We start from the raw sequence: 16,678 nt of genomic DNA, 5'->3' as shown, positions 1-16,678 counted from the left end.
GGGACCTGGGTTCGATTCCCGGCTTGGGTCACTGTCTGTGTGGAGTTTGCACGTTCTCCTCGTGTCTGCGTGGGTTTCCTCCGGGTGCTCCGGTTTCCTCCCACAGTCTGAAGATGTGCGGGTTAGGTTGATTGGCTATGCTAAAATTGCTCCTTAGGTTAGAGGGATTAGTGGGTAAAATATGTAGGGATATGGGGGTAGGGCCTGGTGGGATTGTGATCGGTGCAGACTCAATGGGCTGAATGGCCTCTTTCTGTACTGTAGGGATTCTATGATTCTATAATCCCACCCAGGCCCCATCCACGTAACCCAAAGGGTTCCCAAAGGGTGCGGCGCGCCTCACTGGTGTTAAGTCTCAACACAAAGAGAGATGGCATGAAATCTGGAAACTTCTACGGGTTTCTATACATGAATGTTTAAATGTTTCTTTGATTGTCCTTGAATCTTCCCACCATCCTCTCGCGCCGCACCTTTGGGAACCACTGCCGTAACCCCACATCTTTACTCCACTTTACTCACAATAAGGGGCAATTTAGCACGGCCAATGCACCTAACCAGCATGTCTTTCGGGAGGAAACCGGAGTGCCCGGAGGAAACCCACGCAGACACGGGGAGAATGTGCAAACTCCGCACAGGCAGTGACCCAAGACAGGAATTGGACCCAGCGCCATGAGGCAGCAGTGCTAACCACTGTGCCACCCACCTGGGATGTATCAGCAGCAAAGCCTTCCATTTATTGCTCATCCCTAGTTGTCCTCGAGAAGGTGGTGGTGAGCTGCCTTCTTGAATCGCTGCCGACCCTGTGGTGTAGGTACACCCACACATCTCAAATAAAACCGAAATAAAAATACCTAAAATTAAAATAAAATATCGGAAATAAAAAAAACTGAAATAAAACTAAAATCTGAAATTTGAAAAAATCTGAAAAAGATATAAAATACCTGAAATAACAACAGAAAATATGAAATAAACTATTTGAGTTCATTTATTGGTGTCACATGTATGAAATAAACGTTAACTTTTTAACTTAATGTATTGTTGCTTGCACTATATGCATGAAACATACCGTTCATAGAGAAGGAAAGGAGAGAGTGCAGGATGTAGTGTTACAGTCATAGCTCGGATGTAGAGAAAGATCAACTTAATGTGAGGTAGTCCATTCAAAAGTCTGACGGCAGCAGGGAAGAAGCTGTTCTTGACTCGGTTGGTACGTGACCTCAGACTTTTGTATCTTTTTCCTGAGGGAAGAAGGTGGCAGAGAGAATGTCCGGGATCCTTGATTATGCTGGCTGCTTTTCCGAGGCAGCGAAAAGTGTAGACAGAGTCAATGGATGGACTGGGCTTCATTCACAACCCTTTATAGTTTATTGCGGTCGTGGTCAGAGCAGGAGCCATTCCAAACTGTGATACAGCCAGAAAGAATGCTTTCTGTGGTGCATCTGTAAAAGTTAGCGAGAGTCTAGCTGACATGCCAATTTTCCTTAGCCTTCTGAGAAAGTAGAGGCGTTGATGGGCTTTCTTAATTATCGTGTCGGCATGGGGGGACCAGGACAGGTTGTCGGTGATCTGGACACCTAAAAACGTGAAGCTTTTGACCTTTTCTACTTCATCCCCATTGATGTAGGCAGGGGCATGTCCTCCACTAAGCTTCCTGAAGTCAATGACAATCTCCTTCATTTTGCTGACATTGAGGGAGAGATTATTGTTGCCGCACCAGTTCACCAGATTCTCTATCTCATTCCTGTACTCCGTCTCGCCATTGTTTGAGATCCGACCTACTACAGTGGTGTCGTCAGCAAACCTGAAAATCAAGTTGGAGGGGAATTTGGCCGCACTGTCAAAGGTGTATAAGTAGTATAGTAGGGGGCTGAGAACTCAGCCTTGTGGGGCACCGGTGTTGAGGATGATCGTGGAGGAGGTGTTGTTGCCTATCCTTACTGATTGTGGATAGGAAGTTCAGGATCCAGTTGCAGAGGGAGGAGCCAGGCCCCAGGCCACGGAGTATGGAGATGAGTTTTGTAGGAATGATGGTGTTGAAGGTTGCTGAAGCCCTCTGCTCAACAATTCCAGTATTCCCCAAATTCTCACTCTGGACTCAGACCAAGTCTGTGGCATTAAAATGGATCATGTCGGTGTGGGACTGGAGTCACATACGGGTCAAGGCGAGTACAACTGCATCGCAGGTTTATTTATTTATTTTGTTAGTGTCACAAGTCAGTTTACATTAACAATGCAATGATGTTACTGTGAAAATCCCCTGGTTGCCACATTTCGGCAGCTGTTCGGGTTACACTAAGGGAGAATTTAGCATGTCCAATGCACCTAAACCAGCACACCTTTGGACTGTGGGAGGAAACCAGAGCACCCGGAGGAAACCCACGCAGACACGGGGAGTATGTGCAAACTGCACACAGACAGACACCCGGGAATCGAACCCGGGTCCCTGGCGCTGTGAGGCAGCAGTGCTAACCACTGTGCCACCCTGCTCCCCCCGCACCCCCGAGCGGGTGAAGGGTAAAACAGTCTTACACTTATTTACAGAGTAAAATATTACAAGCATGTATTTTTCAACATAACCCAGCCCACAAGTTCAATAAATTTGTCATTATATATGTTCAAGGGAAACGCCTCCACCTGCAATTAATTGGACACAATTGATATATAATTATCCAACCAGCGAGGAGTATTCCTTGGCAGCCGACCTCACTGACCTCTGAACCTTTGATCACTGATGACCAAAGCAGGGAAGAATTAATCTGCTCTAATTATCATCAATATTCAACCCCGAGTTCCTCACGACCTCGCAAAAGTAAAAGTGACAGCTCTCGTTCCAAAGACAGATTCAAACATTCAGAGGGAGTGCCAATGTTGATGGGGGAAAGAAGAATAGCCAAGTTTAATCAGTGACAGTAATTTGTATTCCTGTGGCTCCTTGAATTTCGTAAAATATTCCAAGACACTCGCACGGGGGAGACAGATCCACAAAGGGTGATATTAGAATGGATAGTCATAGAATCATAGAATTCCCACAGTGCAGAAGGAGGCCATTCAGCCCATCGGGTCTGCGCTGATTCTCTGACACAGCATCTTACTCAGGCTCACCCTCCATCCTATCCCTATAACCCCGCTCATTTGCCCCACTAATCCACCTAACCCACACATCTTGGGACATTGAGGGGTAATTTTACATGGCCAATCCACCTAGCCTGCTCATCTTTGGACACTAAGGGGCAATTTAGCATGGCCAATCCACCTATCCTGCACATCTTTGGACACTAAGGGGCAATTTAGCATGGTCAATCCACCTAACCTGCACATCTTTGGACACTAAGGGGCAATTTAGCATGGCCAATCCACCTAACCTGCTCATCTTTGGACACTAAGGGGCAATTTAGCATGGCTAATCCACCTAACCTGCACATCTTTGGACAGTAAGGGGCAATTTAGCATGGCTAATCCACCTAACCTGCACATCTTTGGACATTAAGGGGCAATTTAGCATGGCCAATCCACCTAACCTGCTCATCTTTGGACACTAAGGGGCAATTTAGCATGGCTAATCCACCTAACCTGCACATCTTTGGACAGTAAGGGGCAATTTAGCATGGCCAATCCACCTAACCTGCACATCTTTGGACACTAAGGGGCAATTTAGCATGGCCAATCCACCTAACCTGCACATCTTTGGACAATAAGGGGCAATTTATCATGGCTAATCCACCTAACCTGCACATCTTTGGACAGTAAGGGGCAATTTAGCATGGCCAATCCACCTAACCTGCACATCTTTGGACACTAAGGGGCAATTTAGCATGGCCAATCCACCTAACCTGCACATCTTTGGACAATAAGGGGCAATTTATCATGGCCAACCCACCTAACTTGCACATTGAGCAGCAAAATGGCACAGTGGTTAGCACTGCTGCCTCACAGCATCAGGGACCCGGGTTCGATTCCCGCTTGGGTCACTGTCTGTGTGGAGTCTGCACGTTCTCCCTGTGTCTGCGTGGGTTTCCTCCGGGCGTTCCAGGTTTCTCCCACAGTCCGAAAGACGTGCTGCTTAGGTGCATTGGCCATGCTAAATTCTCCCTCAGTGTACCCGAACATGTGCCAGAGTGTGGCGACTAGGGGATTTTCACAGTAACTTCATTGCAGTGTTAATATAAGCCTACTTGTGACACTGATAAATCAATAAATAAATTTCAATCAATCTTCGGACAGTGGGAGGGAACTGGAGCGCCCGGAGGAAGCCCACACAGACACAGGGCAAATGTGCAAATTTCACACAGTCACCAAGGGCCGGAATCGAACCTGGGTCCATGGTGCTGTGAGGCAGCAGTGCTAACCACTGTGCCACCCTTGATGGCTGGATCATGTTTTGAGGAGCGTATTAAATGATAGAGATGCAGAGTTGATCCAGAGTTAAAGGGGCCAGGCAGTTTTAAGTCACGACCGCTAATGATGGAATGGTCATAATCGTCCATAATGTGGTCAGCAACTGTGCGGATTAATTCTTCCTTGCTTTGGTCATCATTGTCCACAGCTCAATCAGGTTCAGAGGTCAGTGAAGCCAATTGCCATTGAGATATTCCTCCCACTGGTTGGATGCACCATTTTGGGACTGGACAAAGGAAATTCTGATGCGAGTCTCAATTGTTGTAGAGAGGTCTACAGATTTACAGCTGAATCTGGAGATTCACTTGATGAAGGAGCAGCGCTCAGAAAGCTCGTAATTCTAAATAAACCTGTTGGAGTTTAACCTGATGTTGTGAGACTTCTTACTGAATCAGGAGAAGCAACAGAAAGCTAGCCATAAGGAAGAAAAAAATGGATTAAAAAATGTATCTTAGGAATGAAGATCTTAAAACATTTATATAATTCCGGGTGCCAATCTATCGGTTAACATTGTTTCAATGATTCTCCCTTTAGTAGTGCCCTTGTTATGCTGGAAGCCAGTGTGTCTGGGGATACACAGAACCCAGCAGGGACTGTGTCAAGTACTGTGGGATTTTGCTGTCTCGAACCAAATCTTTTCCACTGCCCCTTTACCCAGCGACCACAATTGGTGTAAACACTTCCAGCCAGTTCTTGCTGTGGTCAGGAGGTACTCTTCGTTTTCAGGGTACAGGAGAATGTTGTATCTCGCCAGAACCAGCGACTGAGAAAACCTGCAGAGAACCAGCAGGAACACCGCGTCTCGCTCCTCGGGGCCCAACGGGATCACACTCTCGAAGCCTGACAGAACGTGGCCTCCAACGCTCACGGGGTCGCTGCTCTCCAGCATCAGATACATTATGGAAATGGCCACATCAGATACATAATACCCATTGTTCATGTCAGAAAAGTCCAGGATACCAGAGATCTCCAACTCCTGCTGGAGGCGTGCTGGGTCACAGTGCCCAGACGAAGGTCGAACCGGCTGTACTAGAATGTTGGTGTGACTGAAATCTCCGTGATTTAGGCCTGGTAAAGACACAAACATTGCAATATTTTTGTAATTACTCCACGGAGGCGAAAGTCCCGTCACCAAGTTACTTTATTTACACCATACATCTGTACACAACCAGCTCTCCAGTTGTTCCTTGCTGAATGCAGGCTGGGAATCTGACACACCTGCTTTAAATCGGGAGCATGAGGCGCTCTGATTTAACCATCAATTAGATTTCTTTTCAAATACCAAACAAATAAATTAAATCAAATTAACTGAAGGACAAATTAAAAGGGGCAGCTCCCCAAAAGGAGGGGGAACAGCCCAAACTAAAAAGCAAAGTAGAAAGGAAACTTAAAACGTCAAATTAAAATGTGACTGTCGGGGTCGATAATTCACCCCAGCCCCTGCGGTGGCCCAGCGGTTATACTCTAGCAAGCCAACCTCATTATCCTGGCTGAAGTCTTATCATTTATCACTAAAGACAAACGGGTGCGATTCTCCCAGAGGAAGTGCTGCCATCGATAGGAAGCTTGGTGCGTTTCCCGTTGGGACTGACAGGGTAAATGTGGTGGGGTTCAACAACTTTGCGTTGTTCGCTAGCGGCGGAATTCTCTGGACCCCGCCTGCTGTCAACGGAAATTCCCATTGACGTCACCCCGCGTCGGCGGGAAGCCAACGGGGGCGGGATGCGCTGCCAGCGGGTCTGGAGAATCCCACTGGCGTAAACGGCCGGAGAATCCCAGCCATGACCTCCGATCATTGGTGAAGCCACTCTTTACGATGCATAACTATGGAATTACTTCCAACAGTCTCAACTGCAGCAAGGTCCCAGAAAAACTCACTGAAACAGAATTTCTCCCTCAAAATTTAGTTCATTGTAAGACTGAACAGATATTGCACTTCAATGTACATTTCAAATAGGAATGAATCAAACCTGTGGTTTCCTCCATTAGAATTGCATCTTTCACACATACCCGTGATAATAGAATGAGGTGTTGTTCTAAAATTGTACCGAGTGCAGGAGCAGCCACAGTGCACTAGGGTTTTGAGTTTTTACACAATAACACATTATAATGTCCCATGAGTTACCAATCTTACCAAGGGAAAACTCTCCACACAGGGAGGGAGAGTTACCCCAATAGCAGCCCTTGTATATCTCCTAGCTGCCCACCATCTGACTCATAGATAATAAATATGATGAGAAAACCATTTTTAAAAATGGCATTTCACGACGCTACAGTTAAGAAAGAAACTGCGATAATTAAGAAAGCCCACCAATACCTCTACTTTCTCAGGAGGCTAAGGAAATTCGGCATGCCCGCTACGGTTCTCACCAGCTTTTACAGAGGCACCATAGAAAGCATTCTTTCTGGCTGTATCACAGCTTGGTATGGGCTCCTGCTCTGACCAAGACCGCAAGAAACTACAAAGGGTTGTGAACGTAGTCCAGTCCGTCACACAAACCAGCCTCCCATCCATTGACTCTGTCTACACTTCCCACTGCCTCGGAGAAGCAGCCAGCATAATTAAGGACCCCACGCATCCCGGACATTCTCTCTTCCACCTTCTTCCGTCGGGAAAAAGATACAAAAGTCTGAGGTCACGTACCAACCGACTCAAGAACAGTTTCTTCCATGCTGCCATCAGACTTTTGAATGGACCTACCTCGCATTAAGTTGATCTTTCTCTACACCCTAGCTATGACTGTAACACCACATTCTGCACTCTCTCCTTTCCTTCTCTATGACTGTCGTGCTTTGTCTGTATAGCGCGCAAGAGACAATACTTTCGACTGTATACCACTATGTGACAATAATAAATTATTCAAATCAAATCAAAAAAAGACTTGTATTCTTGTGCAGCACCTTATCATGTTCTGATGATGTCCCAGAGTGCTAATGAATTACATTGAAATATTAACAACTGTTCTTAAGTTCATAAGGTATAGGAGCAGAATTAGGCCATTCAGCCCATCGAGTTCGCTCCGCCATTCGATCATGGCTGATACGCTCCTCATCCCCATTTTCCTGCCTTCTCCCCATAACCCTTCAACCCATTACCAATTAAAAATCTGTCTAACTCCTCCTTAAATTTACTCACTGTCCCAGCATCCATCGCACTTTGGGGTAGCGAATTCCACAGATTCACAACCTTTGGGAGAAGTAGTTTCTCCTCAACTCTGTTTTAAATTTGCTGCCCCTTATCCTAAGACTATGACCTCTCGTCCTAGAATGTCCCACAAGAGGAAGCATCCGCTCCACGTCTACTTTATCCTTTTATCATCTTGTATACCTCAATTTGATCTTCCCTCATTCCTCTAAATTCCAGAGAGTATCGGCCTAAACCATTCAATCTCTCTTCATACGACAAACCCCTCATCTCTGGAATCAATCGAGTGAACCTCCTCTGAACTGCCTCCAATACTACATCTTTCCTCAAATAAGGGGACCAAAACTGTGCGCAATACTCCAGGTGCGGCCTCACCAATGCCTTGTATAGTTGCAGCAATACTTCCTCACCTTTATAAATGCCAAGAAGGTGAACATTGATGAGGACAAGGGAAAAGCTTGTGGAAAGAATGGGGTGCTTTAATTAACAGTTTTCTCCTGTAGGATCTGGCATGTTTGTTAAGTGTGGTATTGTCAGAATTGTAAGGGCAATTTCAAAGAGCAGCAACAAATGTCAGACTTTTGAAACTTCTAAGAGCCAATGAATCACCAAACGTTCGAAATAGACAAGATTCTACCTCCCTGTCCCATTGGTAAAATTATTTTGAGGTCTTATTTTACTAATATGAATGATCCTTCTGAGGATATCATTGGACATGTGATGAGATTGGTTCTAGTCATATAGAAATTCATCAGAGAGGAGGCAACCAATCAGCCCATCAGATGTCTGCGGCTGAGATTCTGGGCGGAATTTTCCTGTCCCGCCCGCCTCGGGAATCGGGCAGTTTGCGGACCAGGAGAGATTTTCTGGTTCCAGGGCCAAACACAGCCTGAAATTCCTACCCTCCATTTTTCAGTCCTTGGTAATTGCCCCATAGAATCCCTATAGTGCAGAAGAAGGCCATTCGGCCCAACATGTTTGTACCGACCACAATCCCACCCAGGCCCTATTCCCGTAACCCCACACATTTATCCTGCTAGTCCCCCTGACACTAGGGTCAATTTAGCATGGCCAATCAACCTAACCCGCACATCTTTGGATTATGGGAGGAAACCGGAGCACCCGGAGGAAACCCACGCAGACACGGGGAGAACGTACAAACTCCACACAGACAGTGACCCACAGAGCAGGCTCGAAGGGCCTGCTTCTATTTACTATGTGCGTGGACGTGGAGGCTTTGGAGAGAGTACAGAAAAGGTTTACCAGGATGTTGTCTGGTATGGAGCTATGGGGAGAGATTGAATAAACTGGGATTGTTCCCCCTGGAAAGATGGAGGCTGAGGGGCGACTTGATGGAAGTTTATAAAATTATGAGGAATATATAGATAGGACGAACAATTGGAAGCTTTTTCCCAGGGCAGAAATGACAATTACAAGGGGGGCACAAGTTCAAGATAAGGGGGGAAAGGTTCAGTGGAGATGTGAGGGAGAAGGTTTTTTAAACAGAGGGTGGTGGGAGCCTGGAATGCACTGCCAAGTGAGGTGGTTGAGACAGACACATTAGGCAGATTTAAGAGTTATCTGGATTGACACATGAACAGACGGGGAATAGAGGGATACAGGCGGTTGGTCTAGATGGGGCAACATGATCGGCGCAGGCTTGGAGGGCCGAAGGGCCTGTTCCTGTGCTGTACTGTTCTTTGTCTGTTTCTATGCAATCATGGGTTGCATGTTTTATAATCTTTCTGCTTCTATGAGTCCCGAACCCTCCACTCCCTCTATCTGTTTAAAATAATTTCCCCTCAACCCCCCCCCGCTTTAATCGATGCCCACTGGTAACTGGTCTGCTAATTGTGGCGGCCACTTACTTTGACGAAACTTGCTGAGATTTGGAAGTATCTTTTCCTTGAATTGTTGAATAATTTGCTCTACAACTTGGCGATTACTTCCCTCCTCCAGCGCGTGAAGGTACTCGTCCAGCATGTGCGTGTTCGAGAGTTTCCAGAGGAAATCCTGTCGCTGCAGACTCTTCCGGGTCGGATGCTGGAATTCCTGACAAAGAGACAAATCCATCACCAAGGGGGTGAAGGCGTGGCGAGAGTATGGCAATGGGAAGAGTGGCGGCATGGGCTGGACATGGCAAGGGAGGGAGGGCAGCCTGGGAGGGGAACACCATGGGGGTCACATAAGGTGTGGGAGTGGGGAATGTGCGATGGGGTTGGGATGAGGATGATACAAGGGAGATGAACAGAATGAGATGGAGATAGAATAAGAGGGGTTGAATGGCCTGAGATATGGATTTAAATAGGCATTGTTGCAATAAAGATACTAATCTCGCCGCAAATATCTGCTAGTTGATACCATAAGACATAGGAACAGAATTAGGCCACTCAGCCCATCGAGTCTGCTCCGCCATTCAATCATGGCTGATATTTTTCTCATCCCCATTCTCCTGCCTTTTTCCCATAACCCCTAATCCCCTTATTGATCAAGAACCTATCTATCTTTGTCTTAAAGGCAGTCAATGACCTGGCCTCCACAGCCTTCTGCGGCAAAGAGTTCCACAGATTTACCTCTCACTGGCTGAAGAAATTCCTCCTCATCTCTGTTTTAAAGGATCGTCCCTTTAGCCTGAGGTTGTGCCCTCTGGTCTAGTTTTTCCTACTAGTGGAAACATCCTCTCCAGGTCCATTCTATCCAGGCTTCGCAGTATCCTGTAAGTTTCAGTAAGATCTCCCCCTCATCCTTCTAAACTCAATACTTAATAAACCAGCAGGAATCAGATTCCATCCCCAAAGTCTCCCAATGGAATGTTGTCCATTGTGTTGTCCCTTCTTCCATTGTGACCATCAGCATCTGGGAAAATCTTCAAGAAACTCATATCAAAATTTTTTTTATTATTCATTTATGGGACATGGGCTTCACTGGCTGGCCAGCATTTATTGCCCATCCCTAGTTGCCTGAGGGCAGCTGAGAGTCAACCACATTGCTGTGGTTCTGGAGTCACGTGTAGGCCAGACCAGGTAACGCTGGCAGATTTCCTTCCCTAAAGGACATTAGTGAACCAGATCGGTTTTTCCGACAATCGACAATGGCTTCATGGTCAACAGTAGATTCTTAATTCCAGATATTTTTTATTGAATTCCAATTCCACCAGCTACCCTGAGGGGATTTGAACCCAGGTCCTGGAACATTAGCAGAGTTTCTGGATTAATAGTCTAGCCTTAATACCACTAGGCCATCACCCCCCCTACTGTCCTGGCTTTGGATATAATCATCAATAAGAGCACTGAACTGGTACGAAACAGCGCTTGTGTGGGATATATGGATATCTTTCACCATTTTGTTATAAAGGAAAAAGACATTCCACACTCCAGCTATCGGTGGAAAGCTGCAAACGCCTCTAGTTTCTCAGAAGACTAAGGAAATTTGGCATGTCAGCTACGACTCTCACCAACTTTTACAGATGCTCCATAGAAAGCATTCTTTCTGGTTGTATCGCAGCTTGGTATGGCTCCTGTTCTGCCCAAGACCGCAGCAAACCACAAAAGGTCGTGAATGTAGCCCAATCCATCACGCAAACCAGCCTTCCATCCATTGACTCTGTCTACACTTCCCGCTGCCTCGGCAAAGCGGCCAGCATAATTAAGGACCCCACGTATCCCGGACATTCTCTCTTCCATCGGGAAAAAGATACAAAAGTCTGAGGTCACGTACCAACCGGCTCAAGAACAGCTTCTTCCCTGCTGCTGTCAGACTTTTGAATGGACCCACCTTGCACTAAGTTGATCTTTCTCTGCACTCTAGCTATGACTGTAACACTACATTCTGCACTCTCATTTCCGTCTCTATGAACAGTATGTTTTGTCTGTATAGCGTGCAAGAAACAATACTTTTCATTGTATGCTAATACATGTAACAATAATAAATCAAATCAAAGATGTGACTAGATTTCTTCTCTTTGATGTTTAGAATCACCTCGATGGTATCCGCTGACCACAAATAATGAGGAAAGCTTTTGAAAGAATTCCCTTCACAATATATTTTGTGCTGTCGGGTTAAAGAAGCTTCGAAGTGGCTCTGACCTGTTACAAGATCGATCAAACCACACACATTGAACTGCCTCACTGTATCCTGGGGCGGGGTGCACACACAACCCTTCCTGGAGATAATTCCACAGGTAAAACGCTCTGACTTACTGCAAGAACACGGTTCATTTGGGCAAGTGTCCGGCCAGCTTTGTACAAGATCTGAGGTCCTATCGGCATCTGGGCCAATGGGGTTCCAGGCAAGTAGCTCAGTAACCGCACCATATGGATCTTAGATTCTTCTCCACAATCTGGAAAAGATAATGCCCAGTATTGTTGTTAAATTAGCTTCGTGTATCGGGAGCTGAATGATCTCAATAAATACTGATTTCCAATTAATTCTAGTATTTGCAATGATTTATGTAAATGTGGACGTCTATAAAAAGGAGAATTTGAAATACTGGGTGTGTTGACTGGTCAACTGTAACCTGAGCCCAGTAACTAATACTCACCAATAGTTTCCAATGACATAATCTGGCCATCAATGGTTGGGATTGGAGTGGGTGAAGGAAACCCTTTCTCACTCAAATACATCATGGCTCCCGTTTGTGCTTCTGTCAAATTGGCATCTTGGCTATCGACAGAGTTCATCACTTTGAGGACATAGCTCTCACTGTGATCTCCACTCTCCTGCCCCTCAGACACCAGGACGTGGAAGTTCTGATCGTCGTAACTGGGCATTGGTCGGACACTGGAGACCTTCAGGCCGTACAACCGCTCGACCAACTCAACAGCCTGGGCTTCACTCAGCGAGGGTTTGATTAGAACAGGTTTCTCCATGGAGGATATCTGAGAATCACCGAGATAATGAAACTGATTAAATAAGGGAACGCGATGCACCACAAATTTAGTTTATTCTTAACTTAAATTGTTCAAACAGTGTTTATCTATTTATCTAAATTGTCTATATTTGACATTCGTGTGAGGATAAGATGTTTCAATCCAGGCGCGATTCCACTGAAAACTGGGAACCTTTTAATCAAAACAAACTTTATTTAACAACATAGTTTAACTATAACAAATGAAGTAGCTTAACCTTTAACAATTGAGCAATATTTAAACATTACAAGACACAAATCTTAACTGCTAACCTACTGCAATCAGTTGCATTTCAAGAAATATTCCTCTCATAGACTCAACCTCTTTAAAATTAGTTAGCAAAACACAGGCAGGTATACTTGCTTGTCTTAGGTCTTGGAGCTTCCAGAACACCTTTGGAGTGAGAGAGACAGAGGGAGAGACACCTGTTTTCTTCTGGCAGCCCATGCAGCAACTCTTTGTATTTTAAAATGAAACTGAAACAATATTTTTTTCCCTGGAAGCTTGGCCCCTCCCATTAAGCACATGACTCTGTCCCTGTCAGTCAACCTAATCAAAACTCTACACTGAAACCCTCAGGGGAGACCCAAGTAAACACAAATGGACAAGCTCTACTTAATATGTATCCTTGCTCCCAGCGACCAATTTAAAGGTTTTGCTGGACAAATTGGCATCTTGCAAAGCAGATCTGATTTCTAAACATACCCCTTACAAGAAACATGATATACATATATTTCTTAAAGGTACAGAATCATCACAGACTGGTCTAAGACTATTGCTGTTCCTGAATATGATGATGTTAATAACAGATTATAAACTTTAAGATAAGAAGATAGATTTTGTCAGGGAGATGGTGGTGAGTGGGAGCCTCAGGGGATATAAGCAGTGCAGGCCCACCTTGTAATATTTCTGATTCATTGCCCATTCCTCCACTGCAGTCGACAGCATCGCGTTCAATCAATCTCCATTAATGTGGAAAATGGCCCTTTAACAAGGGTTATAAGATGATGAGGGGGATAGATAGAGTGAACGTTCAAAGACTATTTCCTCGGGTGAATGGAGTGGTAACTGGGGGGCATAACTATAGGGTTCATGGTGGGAGATATAGGAAGGATGTCCGAGGTAGGTTTTTTACTCAGAGAGTGGTTGGGGTATGGAATGGACTGCCTGCAGTGATAGTGGAGTCAGAAACTTTAGGAACATTTAAGAAGCTATTGGATAGGCACATGGAGTACTTCGGGATGGTAGGGAGGAAATAGTTTGATCTGGGTTTCAGACAAAGCTCGGCACAACAATGTGGGCCGAAGGGCCTGTTCTGTGCTGTACTGTTCTATGTTCTAACACTTGGAAGGCAGTAGCATTCCAGGCTATGGACCAATTGCTGAAAAATGGGATTAGGATAGAGAGCTGCTCGATGGCTGGTACAGACGCAAAGGGCCGAATGGTCTCTTTCTGTGCTGTAAAAATCTATGGGCAGGATTCCCCGATCTCATCCATTCCCACCCTGCTGCCAGTGAGAATGGAGAACTTGGCGCTTAGCTAAAACTCCATTCACTGCAGCGACACCAGATAATTCCAGCCCCGGAGGAGGCTGGAGGTTTTTAGCGTATAACTCTGACTCTAAAAATAGGGAGAGGGGCCTAACTCAAACTTCCCCATCCTGAACACCCACTAACCTCACACATTATATAAATAATTTGGATGTGAATATACAAGGCATGGTTAGTATGTTTGGGGTTAATACTAAATTAGGAGGTATCACTGATAACGAAGAAGACTATCAAAAATTACAGGGGGGATCTTGATCGGTTAAGGAAGTGGGTCGAGGATTGGCAAACGGATTTCAATACGGATAAGTGTGAGGTGTTGTGTTTTGGAAAGTCAAACCAGGGTAGGACTTATACGGTGAATGGCAGGGCCCTGGGGAGGGTTGAGGAACAGAGGGACCTAGGAGTACAAGTATATAGTTTGTTAAAAGCGGCGTCACAGGTAGACAAGGTGGTGAAGGTATTTAGCACACTGGCCATCATCAGTCAGGGCATTGACTATAGGAGTTGGGACATCATGTTACAGTTGTACAAGTCATTGGTGAGGCTACACTTTGGAGTATTGTGCACAGTTTTGGTCACCCTGTTATAAGAAAGACACAGATAAACTGGAAGAAGTGCAGTGAAGATTTACGAGGGTGTTGCCAGGACTAGTGGGCCTGAGTTATAGGGAGAGATTGGCCAGGCTAGGACTTTATTCCTTGGAGCATCGGAGAATGAGGGGTGACCTTATTGATGTTATAAAATCATGAGGGACATCGATAGGATGAACGCATATGGTATTTTCCCCAGGGAAGGGGAATTGAAAACTAGAAGGTGTAGGTTTAAGGTGAGAGGGGAAAGATTTAAAAGGGACCTGAGGGGCAACATCTTCACACAGAGGGTGGTGAGGATATGGAATGAGCTGCCAGAGAAAGTGGTTGAGGAAGGTTCAACAGCGACATTTAAAAAGCATTTGGATAAGTACATGGATAGGAAAGGATTAGAGGGATCCGGGGACTAGCTAGGAGGGCACCATGGCCGGCATGGACTGGTTGGGCCGAAGGGCCTGTTTCCGTGCTGTATTGCTCTGTGACTCCTGTACATCTCAATTGGTCTTAAGGTGAGTCGGAATCAGACAGAGGGTCGAAAAATTGGGGAAAGGGTGATGAGAGAAAGAGAATGGGGAGGGAGAGACCATGAGGGGTACTTTTAAAAGCTCCATTTCGATTTGTTTAATGAATAACATCATTACTGCATCTGACAGCTCACTCACTCAGACTCGAACAGTAAGGAAATTTACAGAGGAAATCTCAATGAACACAGACTGGCAACTTGAGAGTTAAAAACTGAACAAACTTTCAGGTCTGAATCGAGCTTCTGCAGAGTTACTGAATTCTAACTTTGGTAACCAATGGAGACGATTGGGAATCTTCTTCCGACAATCAGTTCAAAAGCTGCAAATGGCTACACCCGGATCTGTCCCGAATGTTCACACACACAGCTTTGTTACAATGCACACTGCTTATTCCAACTCACAGCATGCTCTCTTGCTGACGCCCGGGTACTCCCACAAGTTCAGAAAACCTACTCAGAATCTTTGTGATAATCCTTCCTGTGACACCTCCATCTGGAACCACAAACAAATACATCCCCGTGCTTACAAATAGCTGAACATTTGTTCCCCTCTTTCAAAGAAGTCTTCACAGGAGCGGAATCACAGAATTGTTATGGCGCAAAAGGATGCCATTCGGCCCACCTTGTCTGCACTGGCATCACTGCACCTAACCTACACATTCTCGGGGCAATTTAGCACGGCCAATCCTCCTAACCCGCACATCTTTGGAGTGTGGGAAGAAACCGGAGCACCCGGAGGAAACCCACACGGACAAAGTGCAAATTCCACACAGACAGTGACTCGAGGCCGGAATTGAACCCAGGCCCCTGGCGCTGTGAGGCAGCAGTGCTAACCACTGTGCCACCGTGCCGTGTAAGTCAAAGAAAGATCCGAGATCGAGAGCAACTGAGATTTTTTTTTACAGTAGGCATATCCAGTGATGTGGATAAAACATCAACTGTAGGAATCAAAGAATCCTACAGTGCAGAAAGAGGCCATTCGGCCCATCGAGTCTGCACCAACCACAATCCCACCCAGGCCCTATCCACATATCCCTACATATTTACCCACTAACCCATGCATCCCGGGACACTAAGGGGCAATTTAGAATGGTCAATCAACCTAGCCCGCACATCTTTGGACTGTGGGAGGAAACCGGAGCACCCAGAGGAAACCCACGCAGACACGAGGAGAATGTGCAAACTCCACACAGACAGTGACCCGAGCCGGGAATCGAACCCAGGTCCCTGGAGCTGTGAAGCAGCAGTGCTAACCACTGTGCTACCGTGCCGCCCATGTCACAGGAAGGATGTGATTGCACTAGAGAGGGTGCAGAGGAGATTCACCAGGGTGTTGCTTGGGCTGGAGCATTTCAGCTATGAAGGGAGGTTGATTAGTCCGGGGTTGTTTTCCTTAGAACAGAGAAGGCTGAGGGGGAACTTGATTGAGGTGCACAAAATTATGAGGGACATAGATAGTATAGATAGGAAAAAACTTTCCCCTTAGTAGAGGGCTCAATAACCAGGGGGCATAGAGTTAAGGTTAGGGGCAGGAGATTTAGAGGGAATTTGAGGCATGGTGGCTCAGT

General features: G+C 45.9%; 1 protein-coding gene across 3 annotated transcripts; it reads right to left on the bottom strand.

The window, feature by feature from the left end:
* Positions 1-4,051: 4,051 nt before the first annotated feature.
* LOC144480427 (hydroxylysine kinase-like) lies at positions 4,052-15,611 on the bottom strand. 3 transcript variants are annotated; one of them, XM_078199838.1, is made up of 5 exons: positions 15,565-15,611; positions 12,081-12,417; positions 11,740-11,879; positions 9,409-9,592; positions 4,052-5,463 (listed from the first exon to the last, which is right to left on the bottom strand). In XM_078199838.1, exons 2-5 carry the CDS (start codon positions 12,406-12,408, stop codon positions 4,994-4,996), a joined length of 1,122 nt encoding a protein of 373 aa, XP_078055964.1. In that variant the 5' UTR covers positions 12,409-12,417; positions 15,565-15,611; the 3' UTR covers positions 4,052-4,993. The 3 variants fall into 3 exon arrangements, with proteins under 3 accessions (XP_078055964.1, XP_078055966.1, XP_078055965.1); XM_078199840.1 differs by lacking the exon at positions 15,565-15,611 and adding an exon at positions 15,377-15,468; XM_078199839.1 differs by lacking the exon at positions 15,565-15,611 and adding an exon at positions 15,333-15,443.
* Positions 15,612-16,678: the final 1,067 nt, after the last annotated feature.

This window comes from Mustelus asterias, chromosome 29 (assembly GCF_964213995.1).
Source record: "Mustelus asterias chromosome 29, sMusAst1.hap1.1, whole genome shotgun sequence".
Taxonomy (NCBI): Eukaryota; Metazoa; Chordata; class Chondrichthyes; order Carcharhiniformes; family Triakidae; genus Mustelus; species Mustelus asterias.
This window is presented reverse-complemented; position numbering and strand designations above follow the sequence as displayed.

Excerpts from the sequence above, each read along its gene's own strand:
- LOC144480427 (XM_078199838.1), bottom strand. The coding sequence starts at position 12,408 with ATGGAGAAACCTGTTCTAATCAAACCCTCGCTGAGTGAAGCCCAGGCT. Across the intron at positions 11,880-12,080 it reads TATGTCATTGGAAACTATTG|ATTGTGGAGAAGAATCTAAG; the intron begins GTGAGTATTAGT and ends TATCTTTTCCAG. Across the intron at positions 9,593-11,739 it reads AAATGAACCGTGTTCTTGCA|GAATTCCAGCATCCGACCCG; the intron begins GTAAGTCAGAGC and ends TCTCTTTGTCAG.